The sequence below is a fragment of the Mesoplodon bidens genome, assembly GCF_964165515.1.
Source record: "Mesoplodon bidens genome assembly, chromosome: 2".
Lineage (NCBI taxonomy): Eukaryota > Metazoa > Chordata > Mammalia > Artiodactyla > Ziphiidae > Mesoplodon > Mesoplodon bidens.
The window spans coordinates 186,715,128-186,739,552 of record NC_138177.1 but is presented as its reverse complement, the minus strand read 5'-3'; the positions used below and the strand labels follow the sequence as shown (position 1 = coordinate 186,739,552).

Genomic DNA, 24,425 nt, shown 5'->3' with positions numbered 1-24,425 from the left:
GCCAACAGCCGGCCAAGGGGCTACCAGACAGACCCCTCCTCTTCCAGGCTGGGCACCTGTGTCCTGCTGGCCTGGGCCATGTGGACACGGCAGCCGCACCAGGCTCCGGCACCAGCCCGTGGGTCCCAGCTCCCCCAGTGAGGCTGGACCAAAGGGAGCCTGCTCGAGGCATCCACGCCTCCCAGCCACAGCCACCGAGTGCCCGCGGGGAGGCTCAGGCCAGCTGCCCGCGACCCGACCATGGACACACTGCCTCCGCAGGGGAGGACGGGACCTCGGAGCCCCGGCACAGCCCTCAGCAGGCCGCCTGCCCGCCGCCGGTGGGGAGCCGCACCAGCCTCTCAGACCGAGACCTCCGAGCTGCGTCTGCCAGGTGACACCCCAAACCTGGGCCTGGGAGAACCTTCTGAGGGAGAGACACAGGCCCGACAGGACAAGGTCATCTTTTATTTGGGGGTCACATCAGACAGCAAGCCGCACGGGCGCCCGGGGAGGCTCCATGCAGCACAGATCTGCTCCCACCGCTGACTGAAGCTTTTAAAAGTTGAGATTTCACACAGAAAAGAAAAAACACGTGTCAAGTAACTTCTATTTCCCAAACGTTACACCTCCGAAGCAGCTCAGGAAACGCGGCGCGTCCGGAAGGGGCACCAACCTCCACAGGCGCACCCTCGGGCCGGCAGTGGGCGGAGGGAGGCCTGGCAAAGCCGCACCCGTCGGGGTCCGGGCCCAGCAGCACCGCACCACCCCGCCACTGGGATCCACCGTGGGTCACAGGACACCCAGCTGCCCACAGGCTACCCAGTGCTGGGCGGAGAGGGACTTGTGGTATGCAGACCCCAAGAACACAAAATTTAGGAACAAAGACAAAATGAAAGACTCTTTTTCACAAGAGCGGGTTGAATACACACAAGCGGTAAATCAAAGAGCAATTTTAAATAAATTGATCAAAAAACAAAGAACGTCAAAGGTGCACCAACGCCGGGCTGCACGCAGCTTCCCTGCCGGCCTCTGGAGTGAGGTCACAGGGTGTCGCGCGGTGGCGCCCTGACACGGCGCCTTCCAAACACCGTGCAGGGACGTCATTAGCAGAGACGAGAACAGGGAGACGTCGGCGATCCAGGAGGCGCGGGCCCCGGGTCTAAGACGGCGCCCACCGGCACTGCCCCTGAACCCGGGTGTCCTTCCCGGGCGGCCAGCCTCTAAGAACCGGCCACGGATCCGCTGTGAAAGGGAATGTGTGAGCCTGTCTCCAGGGCAAACAAAGAGCTGGACCACGTGTGCGGGACGCCCCACGTGTGCAGAGCCCGTCTGGCAGGTGGGACCCAGGGGCCCGCTGGGGTGTCTCCTCCATCCATTAGCACAGCCAGCGGGAGCCCGCAGGAAGCCATGGGGGTGAGAGAAAGCCAGCAGCGCGACCGCACAGGACGCACAGCTCAGCCCCGGTGACAGCCTATGGTCAGAAAGGAAGCAGATTCTCAACTTCAGCAAAACAGAGCACACGTGCTTTTTCCCAGGAGGAGCCTGCTTCATTCTAAGTGAACACAAAGGCCAAAGCCCAGTCCCCTGACCCACCCATGGCCGCCCTGCCGGGCCCCCGGCACTGCCTGCCGAGTCAGAGCTCCACATAAGAACGCACGCAGAGTGTTGGATAGGCATCGAGTTTTATATTTTTAAGTGACCAAATCTAATAAAATGAAAAACAGGTTACTAAAATAGGTCCAAAAGACAATACAGGAGATAAGCTATAAAACCAAAGCGTGAGGCCCTCTCGTGGACATGGAGCCTCACAGCCCCCGACGGACGCCAGGGCAGAACGGGGGCTGGGAGTCTCGCGTCTCCAAATCCAACTACACACTTTGGTTTTTGTTTTCCTCTTGAAGGTTTTTAAAAAGCTAACCCCAGGAGTCAGGCAGGCCCGCCCCGTGCTCGGCGGCACGTCCAGCCAGCCCACATCGAGCTCGGGCCCAGCGTCCCTCGTTTCTGACCACCTCTGCTGGTCGCGGCGGCGGCTCACTCCTGCGCTATGCTTCTCAGCACGTACTTGACCGTGTAGGCGAAGGCTGCAAACCCAACTATAACAAACAAGTTCGCCAGGGCACCGCCCAGGAGTCCGTGGTGCCGGTTGGCCTGCTGGAGCCCCGCGAGGTGCGGCCCAGCCCCTGGCGCGTGCCCGTTGAGGAGCGGAAGCCCGTTCTGGCCGTGGTGCGTCTCCCCGTCTGGAACCACGTCTGGTAAGGGGAGAGCCTGGGGTCTGCTACTGAGTTCGTCTTGTGCTCTCTGTTTTTGCTTAATTTCCTAAGACAAAAACAGCAAGAAACAAGAGTTGGTTGAAACAAGCCAGCTCCTTCAGGGCTAGGGAGGGGACTGCGGGCTACCACAGAGACGCTGCGGGGTCGGCAGGCAATGGCTGCAAGTTTCGCCCTGACAACTACCCTCGGAGGCAGTGCCGCTGCTAATCCTGTTTAACAGATGTGGAGGCCACATGACCCGCCAAAACCGCCAAGCCTACGCCTCATGAGCTAGGACTGAGCCAGGTCCGAGCTACTCTGAACCACCAGGGCCCCGACTTCCGTGTGGCTCAGCCTCCCGTTCATGGCCAGGTTCTCTGCTCCGGCACCAAGACCAGCAAGCATCCCCGCCCCTCACCCCAGGCCCGCCCAGGACCTCGACAGGCCCAGCGGCCTTCCCCTGACCTCTCCCCGTCTCCAACCCACCATCCAACCCCCAGGTCCCGGAGGAGAGGGTCAGGTCTTTGCGCCTAAACACACCCCCCCACTCCCGGTCTGCAGCACAGGGACACACAGGAGCACACGTTCCCTGTGGAAAGTATTGAATCAAAGTGTCCCTGACACGGGGAAAGCAAAACTAACGGCCAACTTTCACTTTCTTACCTCCACAACTTCAGGAAACAATTCACAAAACACTTTGTCTTTTAAATTAAACACTAAACTTTGTGCAGCCAGTTGTCTTTTCTAGGGGAAAAAAAAAGAGAAATATCAGCCCGAAGGCTAATTTCAATTCTTTCACATTCTAAAAACAGACCAACTGACAGTCGAGGGCCGCTGTCTTCACGGTGTGGAAAGGACCCCACAAGCACGCTCCTCATGACAAGCTGTCGTGAGGTCTCCTAAGGCTGTTTACCTTCCTGCGTCATCCACTGATGATGCTAGACCTGACCCCTACTTAAAACGGGAGAGAAATGAAAGCCCGATAACAAGGAGTCGCTGTCCTGATGGGGTGCAGCAGCTGTGGAGACCAACCGCACTGCCCTCCTCCCGCCCCCAGCTCACTGTGAAGTCCGAAGTCTCAATGCTGCCCAGGGTGGGGCCCTTCTCCACCATGAAGCTCAGGAGCCCCGTCAGGATGGTGGAGACGGACCAGGCCGGGTTCCACGTGTCTGGGTGGAAATCCGTGATGGAGAGACACAGCCTGAAGAAAGGGACCCAGTCAACGGGGTGCACACTCCTCAGGACCCCAGTCCCACTTCAGAAGCACCCCGGACGCCTTACCTTGTGTTGCACTTAAATCTTCCATTGGGAGTTATCATATAAATACTAGGAGGTTTAAAAGGAAATTCTCTGGGAAAAATTAGTTTTCCATGATAATAGCCACCTGTATGAGAACAGAGAAGGAGCCTTTGTTGAGTCATTGTTCAGAGTGCGACAGGCCCTCACTGCCCTCAGGGGCCCGGCCCGGCCGCCCCCGCCCAGCTAGGTCTCCCCACCCCCTACCCACCAGCCGACCATCCCTGGAACACACACATCTCACTGGGGCTCACAACCACCAACCTGGGGGGGCCCTTACCCCCACTGCCGACTACACGTCCCTCCCCCACCCTCGCATGCCCCCCTCCCCGAGAGCAGAGTATCGGGACAGAACCTGCACAGGCTCCTCACTGGCCCCACGTCCACCCCCGAGAGCGAGAGCGGCAGCTCTTCCGGTCCCCTCACTCCTGCACCACCTGCCTCTCCTCCACCAGACCACACCCAGCAGCAGGCGAACACGTCACTTCCCCCCCTTAAAAACAAGTAAACAACAAAGCTCTGACACCCCCCCCCAGATGCTCCCTCTCCTTTATGTAAAATTCCTGACCTTGAAGTCACCAGACATCCCCGCTGGGCCACGTGACCCCATCTTAGGCCTCACGACCGTTCCTCAAGGCCCCACCCGAGCCCGGCTCCTTCTGGCGTCCTCCCGCACTCCGGACCCGCATACTGACTGTCCCAGCAACACTGCCCCAGATGGGTCCAAGATGGAATTCCTGCTTCTTCCCTCAAGCAGCAGCTCCATCCTCTTAGCTATTCCAACTAAACTCTGGGGGCCCCTGCTCCCGTATCACACCTACTCCATCAGCAAATCCCAGCAGCCCCCAAAGCTTGGAGTGACCTCACCGGGCCCCCTGCTTCCATCCCTGCCCACCCAGCTCCATCCAGGTCCCACCATCCTGTCCCCACTGGAGGCCTCACCCCCTTGCTCTCAGGGTGGCACCTGGGAGCCTGTTGGAAATGCAGAGCCTTGGGCCCACCCACACCGGCGGGGCAGAACGTGCGTTTCACAGGATTCCCAGAGACGTGTGCGTGTCTGTGCGTGTGTGCACGTACAGCGAGGCCTGGGCTCGCTGCCCTGTCCTCCCACTGGAGCTCCCAGCTGTCCCCCCAGCCCCGCAGGTCTCCGCTCCGGCGCCCCGCCCCCCGCCGCCTGTAGCGGCCGCAGCATTGCAGCCGCCTGGCGCATCCTCGCTTCCACTCTCCCTGTCGGAGGTGGAGGGGTGACTGGGGCCAGTGTCACCTGCGAGGACAGCTCGGCACACAGACAAGCCCACCAGCAAGGGACTAACTCTAGAAGCGATGCTGGAGCACACCTGCACCCACAAGGACTGGGAAAAGCCAAAATGGAAAAAGCGCAGGAGATGGGAACAGGCACTCGGCCCAGAGAAGACCATGGTGGCGCGGTCGTGACGGGAAGCAGTGGGCTCACACCACAGGGACACTGTCCGTCTCGCTCAGTCGGGGGCGGGGGGTGGGAGGTGGCGACCCCACCTGGCTGATCCAGAGGGGACCCATTGGCACCACCCGCCAGTCCCCGGAGGGAAGGGCTCCAGAAGCGGCCGAGCACAGCGAGGGGCTCAGGCAGAGCCGTGAGCAGGGTCCACGGTGGCGAGGCCTGCAGTGCTCCTCCCACCCAGGCATACTCCCAACCTCAGAGGGTCCGTCCCGGGCCGGGAGGTGCATCCGAGGGCGTGAAAGGCCCCTGGGCCTCTCCTCCGGCTTCATTCCAAGTGTCCGTGGGCACTGAGCCCCGGGACAGACAGACAAAACTGAGAGCACCGGGCCCGGGAGGAGAACCGCGCCTGGAACCCGAGGCACCTCCGCCCCGCCCCGCTTTCACAGAAGCTGTGCAGGGCGATCCCTGGGCCCTGCTCCACCCCGGGACCCGCCCGGGCCACACCATCCAGTCCACACAACCATACCGCGAGTCTCAGAACCAGGCACGGTGACTCCCCCGGTTTTATGATTTTAAAAAACTATTTTAGCTATTCTAGGTCCTTCGCCTTTCCATAAGTTTTAGAACCAGTTTTTGAATAAGCCTGTGCTCACCTACAAAAACCTCTGTTAGGGTTTTAATGGGATGCTGTAAAACCTCTAGACACAGATCAACACTCATGTACCACTGGGAAGCCCACCTGAACTGTGAAACTAGTGTCACAGTTTCGGCACCGGCAGAGCCCAGAGCAAGGACCAGGTCAGCGGGCAACTGACACGGAGCCAGACAGACGTGGACATGGGAGGGAAGGGTCAGAACATCCATAAGTCAGAGGAGCAAATGAGGAGGGAGCCAGAGTCCACACATCAGAGCCCACACAGGCCCAGACCCTGAGGCCTGAGAGCCATCCACCAGATGCGGCAATTCTGAGGGTCCCTCCGAGACCCTGATGGGAACAGAGTCAGCAGAGGATGGCACTGCAGACAGCACAGCCCTGAGCTGAGGAGGGGACAGGCATCAGGAGAGGGCACAACAGCAGGTGCTGAGGGGAAAATGGGAGGAGGGCAGCGTGTGTGGGGGGGTGCAGTGGAGGAGGGGGGGAGCAGAAAAAGCTTTGGTCTCCGAAGGAAAGCTTTACAAGGAGGATGAGGATTTTCCCAGCCCGAAGACCGGGAACAGCAGGGACACACAGGAGAACAGATGAGGCAAATGAAAGCAAGAGTGACAGAGTCGGGTCTGGAAGAGGAGAGCCTTTCATCCAGGTCAGAGGGGCTGGGTGGACGGGGGTCTCCTGCAGTCCCAGCCACCACACCGCTCGCTCGGGGCTGCCCTCTCCTCTCCCTGCCCAGGTGTCAGCCTCACTTATGCCACCAACAGTTCTGGCTGGTCCCAGGGGCAGTGTGTGTGTGGGGGGGCTCTCATCACACAATTAGTAAGCAAGTGTTCACTACTGTATGTTAAACACTAAAACCACAAAGAATAAGAAAACCAGGCAGAATCCTACTTGCAAGAGAACACTGCTCGTTCCCGGGATCTATCCAAGTTCGCTAAAAACGTATTGTATGTTTCATTAAGTGTTTTAACATGAGCTGTGCAAGCTGTTCTGCAGCCTGTCTTCCGCCCTTTCTCCTGGAACTGCACACAAGGCCATCGCCAAGCCCGTTACCCTGTGGTCATGACACGCCCACCCTATAGATAAGCTTCTGCACACTGTTTCCCTAGGGCAGGTCATCCCCCAACAGGGATTCCTGGGCCACAAGAGTCCCACGAGGCTAGTGACTTGTCTGCCCAACTACCCACAACACTCCTGGGCGTCCAGAGCACCCACACTGCCTCCCCAGCAGCACGGGTCCTCTAGTGGAATCGAATGCACAAGCCCACAGTAGGAAGACACAAGTGTGCTGCTCCGGCCACCCGAAATCAGGACCCAGGGACTAGAGTGCCCACTTGGCCACGGCTCTGCCCCAGGCTCCACCACCCAGAGGCTGGCGCCAGGCTCCCCTCGGGCCCCTGGAGGCTCACTGATGGACAGCTCCGAGATCTGTCTGCAAACACCAGAGGATGCTGGGTAGCATCACCTGACCACGGCAGGCCCTGCGGCCCCCTACACCTCAGGGTCCTACCCGCACAGGGGGCCGCCCCTCAGCTCTGAGGACTCAGCACAGAGTGAGCACCCAGGGTATGACCTTTCTTTCCTTCAACAATACACGTCGGTCTTACTTTTCCCCCATCTGTTCTCTCAGCTCTGATCGCACTGACGTCAGAGGCTGGGTAAATTCGATACTCACAGCAGCCCCTGAAGACGGAGGCGCGTGGGCAAAAGCCAACTGAGCAAAAACCCCTGTATGACCTGCAGGAAACCAGAAGGGGCTCTGCATGCGTGCGGTCTACCTCACACACATCCAAACCAGGAACGGTGGTATTTACAAAGAGAAGGTGTTTCTCAGGCGAGGGCGGTTCTGAACACACACGCCGCCACCTGTTACTCTAACTCAGGGCAAAGACTTACCTTCATAGGGAGTCATCTCAGGGCCGCGGACCACATAGCGCCTGAGGAGGGAAGAGAATGAGTTGGCTTCGGGGACGGCAAATCCTCCAAAACCCGAGTCACTCCAAGGCCGGGGTTTTCAGTGCCCACCCGAAACCAGACGTTCACAGACGCTCAGCAGGTGAGCTGAAGGATGAACCCGACCAGCTCCCCAGCTCCCAGCTCTGCAGTTTCTCCAGCTGCTGGCATGTTAGCCGCTCTGTAACGGGATCAGAGAGGCTGCGTCTCCCAAGTTTTCCACGGAGTACTTTTGTATCCACAACACAATATGCAAAAAACTAATCCTCTCTAACCGTTAACGTCAACTGACTATTTAAAAATTAACTTCACAATTTATTCTTGAGACGTACCTGAAATCTGGTATTTTTCAGCATGCCCAAATATCACACAGTAGCTAACCCGGGAACAGCTGGAGACACGCAGAGGCTGGGTCCCCGGCCCTGACGTCCTGGAAGAACCAGACTCGACCTCAGAGCAGCTGCCCTCCAGCAGGAGGGACAGGGACAGCCCGTGATTGTCACCAAAGTCCTCACACAGGGAGCCTCAGACCAGGAGCACCAGCCCCCATGGACTCTGCTCTCCATGCAAATAAACGAGGCTTCATCTCTACATCAAGAAGCATTTGAGGGCTTCCCTGGTGGCGCAGTGGTTGAGAGTCTGCCTGCCGATGCAGGGGACACAGGTTCGTGCCCCGGTCCGGGAAGATCCCACGTGCCGCAGAGCGGCTGGGCCCGTGAGCCATGGCCGCTGAGCCTGCGCATCCGGAGCCTGTGCTCCGCCACAGGAGAGGCCACAGCAGTGAAAGGCCCGCGTACCGCAAAAAAAAAAAAAAAAAAAAAAAAAAAGCATTTGCGCTTATGACTTTTTTTTTTTTTTGGCTGCACCTCTCGGCTACTGGGATCTTAGTTCCCCGATGAAGGACTGAACCCGGGCCCTCGGCAGTGAGAGTGCAGAGCCCTAACCACTGGACCGCCAGGGAAGTCCCTGAGCTAATGAATCTTCAAAGAAGACAGAAAAGCACAAAGAAGGAAGTAGACCTAACCAAAAATACCACACCAGACACACCGAGCACAGCTCAGTAGCCGCCCCTTCAGGCACTGCTTCCCACCAGGACACTGCGACAACCCCTACCCCCTGCTGCCTGCTGACAGCGGACTCAAAAAATGCTGTCGTCCTCTGTCAGCAGACCAGGAACACACCAAGGAACGTGGCCTTCATTTGTAACTGCTCCCAATTCCTGTGCCCAATCTGAGGACACCGGGAAGGGCCGGTGAGCAGGGCTCTGAGCGCGCCCAGCAGCCCTGGGCAGCAGAGCAAGGAAGGCTTGGAGGACAGGCCTCTTCCAAAAAACCGCGCTCTTCTCCCAGCTGAAGCGACAAGACACCCGCAGCTGAGCAGAAGAGCCCACGCAGCAGGCCTGACCCTGCTGTCCTCAGCCAGCGTCCGGGAGCTGGATTCCAAGGGGTTCTCATCACCCCAATGCATCTCAACTATGTGTGCAAAAAACATGGTTAATGCTGCAAGGGAAGCCTGCTGTCCTGCTGGGAGTCTGGAATACTGGCGGGCACCAGGCAGAGGTGCCCGTGACCCACCCCACTGAAATCCCTGATGCTCGGTCCCGAAAGGGCTTCCCTGGTGGATGCACCTCACATGGCTTGTCACAGCTGGCCGCAGGGGAGGGGAAGCTTGTGTCTGGTCTCCAATGGACTCTGCCCTGCGCCTCTTCCTTTGCAGCAGGTCCTCCTAACGAATGATGGAGCGTAGGACCCGACTCGACTCACGTGCAGGAGGGGCCCACACGATGAGGATGTTCCCCTAGACTGCCATGGAACCCATCTGTCCACCTGCCAACTATGTCCTGGGGGCCACGCTTGGTTTTTGCCGTCTGGGGGCAGGGAGAGCTCTGCTGCGACACTGATGCCTCCCCCACATGCCAAGGCCAGCCTCCGCCTGAGACCCTCCACCCCACCTGCCAGCGCTGGCCCTTCTCTGCAAGCCACGGGAGGAACGTAGACCCAGAATCCTCGAACACCTGTCCAACTTGGAAAATACTTTTTAACTCAGATCTCTTTTCTCTGGATTTAAAAAAAAAATTGAAGTATTTGTTAAGAACAAAACATAACAAGGAGAAAACGCTCCTTAATATCTCAGCCCTACACTTTGTGTCTCACAAATCACCAGCAAACCCGGTAGGAGCAGCTCTTCTACGACACGGCGACAGTCACCATGAAACGCACATTCACAAGACACAGAGGTGGAGCATCAGGACCTGTCCCCCCGTCACCAACCCGCCCAAGTAAGACAGGGCGCCTCACAGCACCAAGAAGCAAAGAGCAGGGAAGGAGAGTCTAAACGCGTAGCTTCTCCAGCAGCCGTGAGACCTGCAGCCCCAAAGCCTCCCCCAGGAGGGACCTTCTCTCTGGCCCCAGCGGGCAGGGGTCAAGGACAGCCCACCACACCCCCAGCCGCTGCCCATCGTAAAGACAACCGGACAGCGCCCACAGGCCTCACAGTCCACTCACACCTGCCAAGGGTACAGGAGCCCCTTCCCTGCGCCGAGATGGCCCATCCGGCCCACACAGCCCAGCCAGAGAAGCCACGTGACAGGTGGTGTGGGCGAAGGAGAACGCAGAGCCTTACCACTCGAGGATGTTGGAAGGGAGGGGCTCGGCACAGATGTAAGGCACGGGGTCTTTCTTAATCCGGAGATAGTCCTGCTTCAGGCGCTGGGTCGCTGTTGTGGGTGCTCTCTTAGCGCTGTTGCTGCTCATCTGTGGAAGACAAAGGTCCATGCTGACGAGGACAGAGATGTCCCCTACCGCCCCCCCTACAGGCGGCCTCCGCCACCCAGAGTCGAGGCCCATGGGCCGCGTTGACTTGCCTGAGCCCTCAGACACCCGCGGGCCTTGCGGAGTCCCCTTTCCTGTCTGCCCGCTAGGAGCTTCGCTGACACGACGTCGTCAGACAGAAACGTTAGGAAAAACCCTGCAGCCACGCTCCTGTTTTCAAAGAACCTCCACGGGGAGAAAGAGCTCTAACTGCAAGGGTCGCGGGAAGAGGCCCTGACCGCCTGCCCCGTGAGCATCTCCCCAGCGCCGTGCTGCGCGGGGCCACTCCCCCGCCACGGCCCACTGAAGCCCGTTGTTAACCATTCTCCAGCACACCTACCCCTGGTCATAGGTGGGTGGGAGGAACCGAGAAGCAGAGGAAGAGCCTCTTTCTGGGGCTGGAGGAGAGATGGGGACCCCAGAGAGACTCAGGAGGCGGCAGCCGGCCAGGCAGAGATAAGGAAGTGTGTGTGTCCAGGACACAGCACTGGGTCACCGCGGCAGAAGGCCAACCAGGGATGCGAGGCCAGGCCATCAAGCGGTGGCCACAAAGATTTTAGGCCTAAACCTTAAGGCACATCAGATCTTCTGTTAGAAAGGTCACTCTGGTGGCCCAGCAGAGGATGGATGGGACAGACAGGATGGCGCAGGACAGCACTGAAGGCTGGGGACGGGGAGGGAGGGAGCGGGCATCATTCAAGGCAACAGACCTGGCCTGCTCAGGGGACCCTGGGACACCCCAGCTCTGCCCCAGGGGACGCAGAAGACAGGGCTCCCCACGCTCACGGGCACCAGCAGGGCTCCAGCTCGATCCACTTAACGTACTAGAACTTCTCACAATGTAAGGTGCAAAAGCAAAAAAGTTCTACTGCTAAAAATAAAGCATGAAAGCCACTGGTGTAAAACACGGTGGAGACAAAGAACACACCAGGGTGTGCAGCTCAGGATGGAAAGGAGTGTCCAGGCTAGAGAAGAGGCCAACTGGACGGGGGGGGGGCAGTGAGGGAGGAGTCACTTTGCCCGAGCTCCCAACCTGTCCCGCCGCAGCACCAGATCTCCACCTGGAGCCACTCCCCGCACCGGGGCGGCCCCGCCTCACCTCAGCCCGGGACCTCTGCACGCTCCTTCCCTCCCGTCAGTCAGTCTCTGCCCACGTCGCCGCACCAGAGGCCATGGACTCCTGCCCAGTGGGATCCTCCTCAGAGTACCCTCCCCACAGACGACGACCAGGGCTCGCTGTCTCACTTTGCACCCCCGGGGGGCCCCTAAACCTCGGATCCCCATTCGCCCCCACTCTCCCCAGAGCCACCACACACCCCTGATGCAGGGCCCGCTGCTCTGCCCGTCAGAGACCTCGAGACTTCCGCCCAGCCTCCCGGCTCGCAGTCTCCCTCCATTTCAGTCCATCGTGTTCGCTGAAGTCGGATGACCCTGCTCGGCGCCCAGTTCCGATCGCAACCCTTCGGGAGGCACCCAGAACTAAGCAAGTAAACGTCAACACCTCGGCCACCTGCCAAGTGCTCTCAGGAGCAGCCCCAGACCGCCCTCTAGTGCCCGACTCCCAGGACCCCTGACACGGCCTGAGCCGACCCCGTCCTCATCCCAACCACACGGCCACTTCCCGCTCCAGCCTCTACTGGCAGACAACTCGCCGAGGCCCTGGTCAAGTGCCTCCACGCCACCCAGCTCCGCTCCGCACAGGTGACCGCCAGGCCCCAGCAGACGCCACTGGCTGGTGTGCCCCGCAGGTGGCTAGACCAGCCTGGGGGGAGCGCTCCCTCCGCAGCACCACCCCAAAGGCCGGAGAAGCCAAGGGGACCAGGGCGACGTGTAGTGACAAACACAGCGACAGTCCAAAAGCAGGGCCACCACCCAGGACTCGCTTCCTTTAACTGCTCGCCGTAAAGTTAACTCTGCCGACGCAAACCGGCTCACTGGGTAATTCAGATGCAGCCGTGCGGGCCTCAGTCAAGCGGCCAGCTGGGTGTTTCACAGAGGGTAGCGCACGGCCACAGAAGATAAATAAAACAGATCCTGCCCGGCTGGGCACAGATGAACTGTTCTCTCGCTTTTGCTTTCAAAGCCGACGTACAATCCAGCTACCGGGTCCCCCAAAGGACAGGGCTCCCTCTGCGCAGCACCCTCAGGCCCCTCCGGGTGCCTTCCGGTGCGCCGGCCTCTCCCGATCTGCCCGTGCGCACAGACCAGGTGCCTCCACAGGCCATGAAGCGCTCCTCAAGGGCCCTTCAGGCCACGTCCCCACGGAGAGAGCACGTAAGGTGTGTCACACTGAAGGAAACAGGGCGCAGACGTTCAAAAACAGAACAGAACAAGAAACAGGGCCCGCGCACAAAACTGCAGGGCAGAGAAGCTGAAAGCGGGCAGCCTGAGCCGACGTCTCGGGCACAAGTCCCTCAGGGACCGCGGGGACAGACGTGCCGCCCGCCCCTTTCTCCCGCTCGGTGGCCGAGTGCTCCGGTGACTGTGCGGCACGAGACCTTGGCCTGACCCGCCAGAGGGCACGTGACACACCCGTGCCCGGGACTCGCACGGAAGTCTCTCCCTTCCCCAGCAGGATTGCTTCACAGGCTGGACGGAGGCCCGGGGCTGATGGGGGCCGCCCCGCCGCCACTCCCGCACCTGCGCGGCCAAAGTGTACGGATGACTGAGCGCCAGTTCTAGGTGCCGAGATCCAACGGTGCCTGCAGACACGCGGGACCTTTCTATCAAGCGAGACCCTTAAGTTCCTTTCCGCAAAAACGAGCCTACACCGAGGGCCCCTCACCTCCAAAGAACAGAGCCCCGACCACCGCCCTCACTAGCTCCGCTCGCCGCCCCCTCCACCGGCTGGGGCCTGACCTCTCTAAGTGTTTCAAGCCTGGGCCCGCGTGCGGTCGGGAATGGATGGGAACTAAACATAGACCAACTAAGTGGTGCTAACTGGAAAAGGGGCGAGACGTTTACACCTGGCCAGACAGGAGAGCGGGCGCGCACAGGCGAGGAGCCGGCCCAGGGCCCACTCCGGCCGCCCGGCGTGGAGCTTCCCACTCTGACCGCCCGGATTTTCTCTCAGTTACCACCCCAAGGGCGTCAACCAAGCACGCTCACTGCTGGGGGTGGTAAGGGGAGGTCTGCGGTCCTAACTGCTCGGGGATGAAGCGGCGGAGGACTGGACGGCAGTCACCCCATCCCAACACGGATTCCCAGGACAGTTTACGAACCAAGCTCTACGCCGGCCCGTCCTGACGGCGGCCGCAAGTGTGCCACTAACGGGAGGCCTTTCCATGGGACGCCAACCGTGTAACCACCCGAATCCCCAAGCTGGCCGGAGGGACGAGCCGGCCCGGAGCCCCGGGCGCCCCGCCGTAACCGAAATCGAGCTCCGCGCACGGAAGCTCTAGGCCGGGCCCCGCGAGCGCGGACGGGGCGGCGATGGGCCGTGCGGAGGCCCCGCGCCCCACGCCCGCCGCTCGGGCCGGCTCCGGCGGGGCGGACGCGCGGCCGAGGCCCCGGCACAGGGCCGCGGCGCGTGCTCACCTCTCCCCGTCGCCGCGCGTGGGCCGCCGCCGCGCTCAGGCTCGCCGTGCTCGAGGCCAGAGCAGGGAGCGAGAGAGTGGGGCCCGCGCCGCAGAGCTGCACCGCGCCGGGACCGAGCCCACCCCAACCGCCGCCGCTGCTGCCGCTGCCGCTGCCGCCGCCTCCGCCTCTGCTTCCAAGATGGCCGCTCGAGGGGGGCGGGGCTATCCCCGCTTCCGGTTCCGGGGCGCGATTAGCCGGGGGTGGGGGGCGACCGCTCTAGGCGGCCGGGCGGATGTTCCTTGCGTCTCGCTGCCTCCACCCGCCCCAGGAAGCGGAAACAGTCGGCGCATGGGCAGTGGCTTGCAGCCTCGAGGGACGGGGCCGGAGCCCTTCTGCATGTCTGGTCGGCCAGCGGCGGCCCTCAGGTTGATGCTTCGGCCGCAACGCTGTCCGGCTGGCGGCCCCGGGGAGAGTCAGTGGCCGCAGCGGACCGGGGCCCCCCACCGAGCACGTTCCCCTCCTCACGACCCCCGGCCTTCCGCGGGAAGACTCTGTTAGAGGGTGACCCCCGCGGTGCCGGCGTGAGCCCCGCCCGACTTCTCTGGGACGCCGACCCTCCCACCGGCCCCCTTTCAAAGGATCGGCCCAGTGCGGACTGGGGGGCCCAGTTCTTGTGCCCATTTAACAGGAGAGCGCGGGAGGCACTCTGCGTCCCCGGGCCTCAGTGACCGGACCACCCGGGGCCCTGAGAATCGAGTCCTGGGTGGCCTTGAGTGGCCGCGGTATCGAGTGGGACCCGGAGCCCTGCCAGAACCTGTGCCAGGCGGGGTCCGCCGTGGGAAGCCTGCCCAGCCCCTGCCCATGGAGGGAGCTGTCCTCACAAAAAGTGTTGCACTGTTTCCCGACCGAATTTTCCACCCAGCCCATGAATAGGGTTATTATGCACCGTGGACGCCGCACTGAGGCTGGCTTTCCGCTCCCACGGTCCCCTCCCTGGCGGCCAGGGAAGGCCCCGGGGAGCAGAGGGTGCTGCCACTGGGACAGCATCGAGACAGCCCTGACCACGGGGCCTGGAGGTGTCGTGGGCACCTCACATCTGCCTTGGGGAACGCTGCGGGGCACGTGAGGATGGCACGCAGGTGGGGTTCTGGAAAAGGGAGGGCTGGGCAGCTGGGCAGGCCGACATACCTTCCTGGTGAGTGGGGCTGGGGGTGCCCACACAGGCTGTGCCAGTGCCGGCTCGGCTGTGAGGCTGGCGGTGGTCATCAGCCAGGACCCATCCAGAGGGCCCGTCGCTGGGCAGAGCACAGGGCTCCGTGCAGCAGAGCTGCGGTTCAAACCCCGAGTTCTCACCCCTGACCACGACCCTGACTGCCTTTCGGAATAGACCACCGGTCAACGGGGTAACTGACCACGTGGCGAGTGACGGTGGACTCCAAGCACTGGCGGGTTTAGCCATGGCCACTGGCAGAGGGCGGGCGGGGGGCCGCGCTCACCCCCGAGTCTGACCCACCCAGGGCACCTCCGGCAGGATCTGAGCGGCCACTGCAGGGCTGGCCCCAGGCCCGGGGCAGAAGCAGGAGGAGTGCCTGTCGTCCCTCAGCCCAGCACCAGGCATGTCGGCCCGTGGGAAGACAGCCTGCTACGTCTCTGGCCCCCAGTGTCCCCCGGCGCTGGCCCGCCCTCCTCCTGGGGAGGCTGGCAGTCCCCAGGCCCCACCTCCTGCTGCCGCGCTCAGGAAGTAGCTCAGCCTGCCGTTCACTCCCCTGCCTTCCCCCCCCCCAACCCGGGCTCCACCATCCCCACACAGGGTGGGCCCAGCTGTTTTTAGCTCACGGAGAGTTCTACAAGGGAGGCCACCCTGAGGCGCCAGAGTGTTTCAAGCGCAGGTGTGGGGCAGACCCACGGCCAGACCCTGAGCCCCACACGGGCAGCGTCACACACTCTGCCCACCGCAGCTGGCCGGAGACCCCTCTGTGGTGGCAGGAGCCCCTGCCTGCCACTGCGGTCAATGCCTGGGGGATGGAGAGTTTCTGCAGTTGCACCGAGGAGGCCCCTTACCCTCTGGCGGGCACGGACTCCAGATAGTCCAGCTCCAGGGCGGGGAGGATGCCCCCACCTGCCCACCCCCCCAGGAATCCCGCACACACGCGCAGAGCCCATGGGCTCAGACTTCACGTCTGTTGCACTGGAATTCCCCCAGGGACAACTCTGAGCTGTCCCTGAGGGTGGGGATGCCCACAGGCGTGAAAGGAGCCCAGGCACCCGCAGTCTGCAGGGCAACCCCGGCCTGCAAGGGGACGCCTTGGCGCCTCTAGGCCCAGCCTCGGTGAAGGCCACCACTTGAAGGCCCACTGGGGCCGTGCTCAGCAGGCTAGGGCCAGCCGTCCTTCTGGGGAGAGGGTGGGGGCCGGGGGCCCTCCGCCGGTCCCTTCTCTAATCCTTTCCACATACATCCATCAAGGAGGGGCCACGTGGGCCCATGTTGTGCTGGGAGCTGGGGAAGCCCTGTCCTGCCCCAGCCACTGCCTCCTGCTCCTCCGGGGACCAGAGGGCCCTGGTGAGGCAGGCGAGGGGACGGGCCCAGAAGGGAGGCGCGGGCTGCTGGCCTCGCTGCCACTGGACGCAGTCTCTGTGTCTCTGCCCTCCCAAAGGCAGGCTCTGGGGTGGCCTCCTCAGGAGGAGGAAGGAGGGGCTCTGACACTGGCCCAGTGACATCAGTTGGTCTCACCTCTGAGCCTCGAGGAAACTCAGTCCCACTTTGTACTTGAGGAAACGGGCTCAGAGAGGTTGAGTAACTTGGGCAACGTCATACAGCCGATGAGTGACAAAGCTGCGATTCGCACCCACGCCCACATGAGTCCAGGGCCAGCTCCTCCAAGCGTGGCTTCCCTCTCCCAGAGGTCCCCTGTGGCCATCTGCCTCCTTCCAAAGCCACGAGGCTGGTGACCACACGCCTCCTCAGAGCCAAGGCCCCACCAGAAGGGCCTGGTGGAGGTGGGGGCTTCCTCCCTCATCTCAGCCCGGGTCCTCAGCACCGATTTGGGGTGGGGTGTCGGGAACCCAGAGCCTGTGTCGCGAGGGGCAGAGGGCCTGAGCCGGCCCCTCAAGCCTGGGACCAGGTCACTTGGGATGACGAGGCCTCTGGGTCATCCTAGAGCCATGTTGGATCCCCCAGCGTGTCATCCTGGGGCTGTGCTGCCTTCAGCACACTGGCTGACCTCATGCAACCACACTGAGGCCGAGGGTTTCAGCATCCGAGATGGTGTGTCCCTAGGGTGTGGCGCCATCTTCTTGGGTGGTGCGTGGTCTTAGTATCTCCTGGGAGGCTGAGCTGTGGGCGCCATCTCCCACCTGGGCCCCAGCTCCTTCCCACAGTCCACGCCTGTCCCAGGGCAGCCAGCCCTGGCAGACCCCTGTGTGCTGGGAATGGAGGCCCCTGCCCAGCGACCCTTGGCCACAAACACCTGTGGTCAGAGGCCTTGCAGGTGGAGGTGAGCAGGCATCCTTGCAGGCCAGGCTGGAGGAGAGTGGACAGGGGAGGGGCATGCAGGGTCTGCTGCAGCGGGGTCCCTCCTCGCCCTCCAGAAGCCTCAGGCCCCTTACCCCAGCCAGGACCAGGGTCCCAGGCTTGGCTCCAGGAACCGGGGCAGGAAAGCTTCCCCCGGGGAAAGACGCCGGTGCCTGCAGCCAAAGGCTTCCCCTTCCAGGACCAGAGCAGGTGTGACTGCCCCCAGCCGGGTCCCTCCCCACCGCCACGCCCCACGCCCAGCCTGTTATAAATAGGAGGCCGCCTGGCCAGCGTCGGGCCACGGCCTGCTTTGTCACCCGCTAGAACCGCCACCAGCACCGCCACTGTCGCCACTGTCGCAGCCACCCAGCACGGGAGGTTGGAGACACCCACACAGGGAGGCTCCAGCCTGGAGGTCCCAGGGGCGCCTGAGGTGGCCCATGGCCGGGGCAGTTGGGGCAGGCCATCTCTCGGGGTCTCCCCTGCCTGAAGTGGAGGGGCCACGTCCCACATGAGAGGGCAGGGGCTCCTGTCCACACCTTCATCACGCCACCCCCACTGACAGAGGGCTTGCTGTGTGTGAGAGGAGTGTGTGTCCGTGCACGTGTGTGTGCGAATGTGCCGCATGAAGGGGCCATGCACCCCCGTTCCTGCCGCGGCTGAGGCGTCGGGGACCTGCGGTGCCCACACTCGCCCCAGCGCATCCGCCCTAGTGTCGGGACCCCGCCCCCCGTCTCAGGAAGCCCTGGAGGTGCCTGAGTCTCCAGAGCCACCCTCCTCCTGCCCCGCCAGCTCCAGCTGGGGTGGGAGGCAGCCCGTACGGAGTCCGAAAGAACCTTCTGGAGCCCCTTTTGCCTTGCCAGTATCATAGGGCTGAGGGGCCTGCCTTCCCTGTGAGGGCTCAGTGGGATCACGGGACACACGTGTGGGCAGCGCTCTGTCCCGTGTGGGACCCGCCATCAGCACGCTGTGCTGGCATGTGCCCCTGGCCAGGCCACCTCCACAAACTCGAGGCCTGGCCCCACGCATCTGGCTGGCGCTAGGGTGTCCAGCCCCGCACGTGCCAGCTGAATTCACCAGGCCCTTCCTCTGGCTCACCCCCTCTCCAAGCGCCAGCCCAGGCCCCATTGGCTGGAGGGGCCAGAACCCAGGGGGCTGCACCCCAAATGTGAGAGGCCTAATGATTGAGACCAAGATGGGGACATTGTGGGAAGTCCACAGTAGGCCCGGGCAGTGACTCAGTGCGTGTCCCGGACCGGCAGGCCTGACCTGGTCAGGGCTCCACGGCCCTGCGCACTGGGGGACCTGGGTCCCGGGACACTGGAGCCTCCAGGTGGGAATGGGGGCCAGGCAGGCTTCGGGTCCACCTCCTTGCAGCCCTCAGATCCCCACCACGTCTGGCCCATCAGCCTGCTGCCTACTTTTCCGGAAGCCCGAGGCCCACGAACGGACCATCCCTGGGGACTCAGCTCGGTGGACGACGCCCCACCCCAGGCCAGCAGCACCCACCGGTCTACAGGCCTGACCCTTGGCCCAGATGTGGTCAGACCTGCCTGGCTCCATCGGCACCAGTCAAAGTGGCCATGCTGGCCGCTGAGGGTTGGTGGAGGCCGTTGAGGCCCAGAGTCCCGTCAATCCCCAGCGCTGGGCTCTAGGCCCACCCTGAGCAGGTCACCTGGCTGCCCCTCACCAGAGGCCCCTGCCCCACTTGGCAGATGGCAGCAGAGACCCACCCAGCCTCGAGCCTGCCTGCAAACAAGGCCAGGCGTGGCCTGAACACCATGTCCCCTGCTGTCCCTGCCCCACCGCCCAGGCTCGGCTCTGGCCATGATAAGACACACCCGCGGAAGCCGCCTGGTGCCCTGCCGGTCATCGCAGGGGAGGGCCGCAGTGTCGGTCCCAAGTATGGACAAGCTTCTGATGGGGCTTCTCCTGAGCATCAGCAGGCCGGGCTGGGCCACTGGTGGCTGAGGGACGCGATGGTCCCGGGAGTTCCCAAGGACAGAGAATGGAAGTCGATGGCATGGCCCCAAGTGGGGTCACCTGGGTGGGGTCAGACCAGACGGTGGGCTGGGACCCCACTGAAGCTCGCTTCTGGGATTCAGGCTGGAGCCATGGCCCAAGCAGCCGGTGGGGGGCCGGGGACCCAGACGTGCCCCCAGCTGCCACCATCGCCACCACCGCCCCCGCCCGAGGAGGAGCGTGGGGAAAGGCTGGTGGAGCTGCACGCTTCGTTCAGGGAGCTGGTCGCCACCTTCTGCACCGATGCCACCATCCACGGCCCCATCCGCCTTGTCTGCTCCAGCCAGAACCGCCTCAAGCCCGCGTCCTGGGGGCTGCTGCTCGCCGGGCCCTGGGCGGGCTCCGCTGGCAGTTCGGACTCCTCCTCGAGCAGGACTGGTGCTACCCGGTCATGACGACGGTGGGTGTCTGTACACTTGGAGAGGAGCGCAGCGCAAGCTCTTCCCGTCGGTCACCCTGTGCGATGTGAACCCACACTGGTGGGGTCTGCGGACAGCTTGGGGGCCCCTCCCCAGGTGCGGTCACAGCGGGAGCCCCCATCGCGGACGACTTGCCTTCCCCAGCCCTGTGCCCCGGGAGCAGGCTAAAGGGCGAGAAGAGCCAGCGGAATCTTGGCGTGACCACTGCCACCCTGGAGGGACACTGAGGCGCTGGGCAGCCCGGGGAGGGGGCGGGGGACTTTCCAGAAGGGCAGGGCCCCCAGAGAAGGGAGCAGGGCAACCCTCCAGGTGGCGAGGCAGCCAGAGCAAAGACAGGGAGGGGCTGAGAACGAGCCAGAGGGTGGCGGGGTCCACGGTGGGCGGGCAGGCAGGCCGGGGGTCTGACTTCCCTCTGCAGCCCCGGCTCCGGATTCAGAAGCCCCTCCTAGGCTTCTGAGGACGGCGGGGGATGGGGGCCACTCTGCTCTCCACGACACCCAGGCCAGTGCCGTGGGGACCAGCGTGGCTCTCCCTGCAGTGCGCGTGGCTGCCGTGGGGACTCGGGGCCTGGCTCTGACTCCGCTGCCCCCCACCCTGGCCCTGCCCCCAGGCCGCCCCCCGCCCGCCGCCCCCTGCGGGCGCTGGACGATTGCCCAGGAGAACATCTACTCTCCCTGTGTGGCTTCAACGTCAGCGAGGGCGTGGACGCCCCGGGGGCCGAGGCCGCCTTCCAGCTGGACCGCGGGACCCGCCTCCGAGGCTGAGCCCCCTGGGGGGCCAGAACAGAGTGGCTGCAAACTGGTGAGGGTCCCAGCCCTGGGAGGTCTACATGGGACGGGGCAGGTCGGGGCCCCACGCTGACCCTGAGCCACCCAGCGTAACAGCGCCGGTGGCGACTGCATCAGCAGGCCTCCTCCTCCGGCGCGGTGGCCGCCCGGGAGTGGTACCGCTTGCGCTGCGTGAACGTTCTGGCCCTGCTGCCTGCTGCCCACGAGGACGGCCACCACAGCCGCGGTAGACACTTCGTCTTCTCCTGCCGCTACGACGGCCAGGACCACCAGGCCCGGTGAGTGCAGGCGGGTGGCTGTTCGCCCCGCCACGCCCCATGCAGTGGTCTGCCGGCCCCACAGCTCCCTCCAGAGATAAGGCAGCTGTGGTGCCCTCCCTGCAACCCCGGGGCTGCACGCAACAGGGGGACGGGTCGGGGGCACGTGCGGGTCTGAGCGTGGCCCCTGGTCCAGACACTTCCAGACCTCCCGCCACCCCAGCTACGGCAGCTGCTGCACCTTCAACGGTGTCTGGGCCACGCAGCACCCGGCATCACCCACGCTGAGTGCCAGCCCAGGCCGGGTGTGGGCGGGGTGTCCAGGCCGGCCTGGCCTTAGCCCCTGCCTCCCCCAGGGATCAGCCTGGCCCTCAGGGCGAAGCAGCAGGATCATCTCCTTCTGCTGCCCACAGAGGCCGGCATCAAAGTCCTGATCCACACGCCCTTCCTGGAGCACCGGGGGCTTCAGCATCCGGCCAGGGACTGAGACCACCGTCGGCATCCGAGAGGTGGGCCGCCCAGCCTCAAGGCTCCCGGCCTCCGTGCCCAAACCTGGGGCCTCGGGGGCTCCAGGGCAGGGCGGCAGAACTGAACCGCACCGAGGTGCACCGGCTTGGGAGCCCCTGTGGGCACTGCACAGACAGCACGGGGGGCGTGGACGTGCAGCTACTATACAACGCCTCCTGCACCAGACAGGTGAGGCGGGGCGTGGGGGGCATGAAGGTGGGGGGGAGGGGCCCAGGGAGGGGGTTGGAGAGTTGGGGGGTGCTAAGGCAAGGAGGGGGAGCTGGAGGGGCGGACAGGCCAGTGGGAGGGAGGTGGGCGGGCGGCAGGCATGCAGGCCCGGGAGAGGGGCGGCGGTCGGTCCTGGACCCACAGCTCCAGTCCCCGCTGTTCCCCCAGGCCTGCCTGGTGTCCTGCTTCCAGCCACTGATGGTGGAGACCCGCTCCTGCGGCTGCTTCTTCTACCCTCTGCCTGCGGGGGCCGAGTACTGCAGCTCTGTGCGGCACCCCGCCTGGGTAGCCCCCCACCCCGCCGGCCTGCATGGGCTGTGGGGGACAGAGTCCTAGGCTGCCCCGTCAAGGGCAAACCTCCCCACCGCCCCTGGGTCATTCTTGGCAGGTTCATGACCCCCTCCCCAGGTCACTGCTTCCACCGCCTCTGCAAGGACCTGGAGACCCACCGGCTTCCCTGCGCCTCCCGCTGCCCCCGGCCTTGCAGGGGAGTGGGGAGTGCCGGGGTGGGGTCCACCCGGAGGCACCTCGCAGGGATGTGACGGGGTCTGTCTCTCCCGGGGAGTCTTCGTGTAAGCTCTCCGCTGGGACCCCCAGCTGGCCTTCCTCCAAGTCAACTGTGAGTCCCAGAAGCGGGGTGAGGGGCGGGCTCACAGTGGGGCCTCGTGGGCAGAGAGCCCTCCCCGGACTGACGTGTGTCCCCGAGGCCCTGCCCTCACACTGCCCCGCAGCGCCCAGGGAGGAGCCGCGGCCACAGTGAGCCTTGTGTGTGCAGGGCAGGCCAGGCCCCCCGGAGCCCGAGCCCCGGGTGGGTGCAGCCCCCTCCTGCTGAGGTCACGTCCTGGCCGCTCCCCCTGCCATCCTCGCCCTCCAGCGCCCCCAGGGAGGGCCCCACCAGCAGGTCCAGGGCCCCGCCCCTCTCGCCTGCGCCCCGCCCCAGGAGCATCCTGGCCGAGGTGACATGGACGAGGACACCCGTCTACTGGGCGAGCCACCGGGCCTAGCAGCGGGGGTGGGGCAGGGCTGGCGCCCAGGGCGCGCTGCTCACCGCCCGCAACACCCACAGGTGCCGCAGCTGCTTTCAGCCACGGGCAGCCCCTGGAGCCTGTGGTTCGGCTCTTGCGTCCTCTCATTCGTGGAGGTGCTGGAGCTGCTGCTGGACGCCGCGGCCCTCGCCCTGCTGCTCTGCTGCCGCCAGCTCCGCGGGGCTCGGGGCCAGCCCAGGGCAGCCACGGGGGTGCCTGCTCCAAGCCAGAGGGCGGCTGGTGGCCGGGTAGCTGCAGGCATGATGTCGAACGCCCAGGGGCCCAGCTCCACCTCCCATGATGTTGCAGGGGCTCCGGCAGGGGTCTTGGCTGGAGGTCAGCCCGGTGTGGGCCCGGGAGACTCCTGACACCTGAACCAGCCTGCGAGTGGCCTGACTCTGGGAGCTGTGGCAGCAGTGGGCTCTCCCGGCTGCCCAGGGCCGGGCAGTCCCGCCCCACAGGGCCCTCCCAGCCAGCCGAGCCAAACCCAGGGCCCAAGAAGCAGCGGCACCGGAGCCCGAGGGCGGGCAGGCACCAGGCGCTAGCACATGGGGCCTTCCTTAGCGCAGCTGCCTGCCTGGCGGTGACCTCACAGGTCTCAGGGAGGCCTGGGGCAGGGAGCAGGGGAGTGCCCCCACCACTCGGGATCCTAGCGTTCAGGGCGTGACGGAGCATCAGCCCGTGTGCAGGAGTGTGCGCGCGTGCGTGAGGTGGGGGGGCGCCCCAAGGGAGTGTGTCTGTCTGGTGTCAGTGCCATACGTCTGCGTGTTTCCAAGCATCAACACGTCTGTCTACGCCTCCGTGTAGGTGTGTGCAGGCATCGGGCAGAGCCTCCCTTGCTCAGGGCCAGTGGGAGGCAGGGCAGGGCCAGGCCCGGGCGCTCAGTGACCTGGGCCCGCTTTGCAGTACAATGGATGATTCTACCTGGTGGCTGGAGTGTGTCCTGCCGCGCCCACCCCCCACCCCCTGAGCGAGCTGAAAACCTCAGACCACACCTCCACATCCTCAGTCACGGACACGGCGGGAGCTGGGGAACGGGAGGACATGGGGCCAGAGCTTGCCCAGGGGACAAGGCCAGGTCCAGAGCATCCTCGCCAGTTGGTGTCCTTCCAGAGAAGGGCAGAGGGGCCAGGGAATGGGGTGTCAGGAGTTGGTTTTAATCAAAGCAGCCCTGGCTTCCATCAGGGCTCTGGCTTACTACGTGCTTTGGGGGCACGACTGGTGCTGTCCCACACAGGGCCTCCCCTCGGGGAAAGCAGGGGGCACAGAGGACCCCCCTCCCCAGCCGGGAGAGAGCGGAGTGAGGTGGGCGAGGCGATGCGGCAGGTGCAAGCGGCCGTTTATTAACTGTGATCTGGAGCGGAGGCGGGTCCCGCCAGCCAGCCGAGGCCACAGCAAAGGCCCTGATGCAGGCAGTGGGGCGGGAGGCGGGGGCAGAGCTCAAGCAGGGAGAGAGGAAGGCTCTCTAGGGGCCGCAGCCAGCAGGAGAGGGAGCTGGGAGCCCAGTCCGCACCCACCTTGCTGCCCATGGGGCCTCCCTGGGCAGTCTTTGCATAGTGAGCAACCAACTGGCCTAGGCCTGGCCGAGGGCCCGAGTGGGGGAGAGGCCCAGCCGGTGCCCCAGGGCTCTGGGAAGGGGAATGCAGAAGGCATCAGAGGGCCCTGGGGAGTGAGCCGAGGCCCCATGGGCCGAGCCGGAGGTGTGGGCGGGGAAAGGCTGGCGAGGGGGCAGGGCTGAGCTGCAGCCGCCTCCCCTAGCAGCAGGCAGAGCTGGGGGTCAAAGCGGT

The 24,425-nt window shown here is 63.9% G+C and overlaps 2 protein-coding genes across 3 annotated transcripts; one reads left to right on the top strand and one right to left on the bottom strand.

The window, feature by feature from the left end:
* Positions 1-1,647: 1,647 nt before the first annotated feature.
* Positions 1,648-20,585, bottom strand: UBE2J2 (ubiquitin conjugating enzyme E2 J2). 2 transcript variants are annotated; one of them, XM_081226117.1, is made up of 8 exons: positions 20,582-20,585; positions 13,900-14,050; positions 10,175-10,305; positions 7,496-7,536; positions 3,513-3,615; positions 3,294-3,432; positions 2,895-2,975; positions 1,648-2,298 (listed from the first exon to the last, which is right to left on the bottom strand). In XM_081226117.1, exons 3-8 carry the CDS (start codon positions 10,303-10,305, stop codon positions 2,014-2,016), a joined length of 780 nt encoding a protein of 259 aa, XP_081082243.1. In that variant the 5' UTR covers positions 13,900-14,050; positions 20,582-20,585; the 3' UTR covers positions 1,648-2,013. The 2 variants fall into 2 exon arrangements, with proteins under 2 accessions (XP_081082243.1, XP_081082242.1); XM_081226116.1 differs by lacking the exon at positions 20,582-20,585 and having other exon boundaries at positions 13,900-14,077.
* Positions 19,363-23,305, top strand: SCNN1D (sodium channel epithelial 1 subunit delta; the record flags this gene model as incomplete). Its single annotated transcript, XM_081215998.1, is given in 19 exon segments — positions 19,363-19,741; positions 19,744-19,823; positions 19,826-20,209; positions 20,335-20,509; positions 20,568-20,618; positions 20,621-20,634; positions 20,710-20,731; positions 20,734-20,899; positions 21,075-21,142; positions 21,145-21,215; positions 21,219-21,338; positions 21,340-21,387; positions 21,476-21,574; positions 21,782-21,942; positions 21,984-22,151; positions 22,305-22,599; positions 22,680-22,920; positions 22,923-22,936; positions 22,940-23,305. Coding segments are annotated over 19 exon segments (2,913 nt in total). The 5' UTR covers positions 19,363-19,371.
* Positions 23,306-24,425: the final 1,120 nt, after the last annotated feature.

Excerpts from the sequence above, each read along its gene's own strand:
- UBE2J2 (XM_081226117.1), bottom strand. The coding sequence starts at position 10,305 with ATGAGCAGCAACAGCGCTAAGAGAGCACCCACAACAGCGACCCAGCGC. Across the intron at positions 7,537-10,174 it reads CCTTCCAACATCCTCGAGTG|GCGCTATGTGGTCCGCGGCC; the intron begins GTAAGGCTCTGC and ends TTCCCTCCTCAG. Across the intron at positions 3,433-3,512 it reads AGATTTAAGTGCAACACAAG|GCTGTGTCTCTCCATCACGG; the intron begins GTAAGGCGTCCG and ends CCCTTTCTTCAG.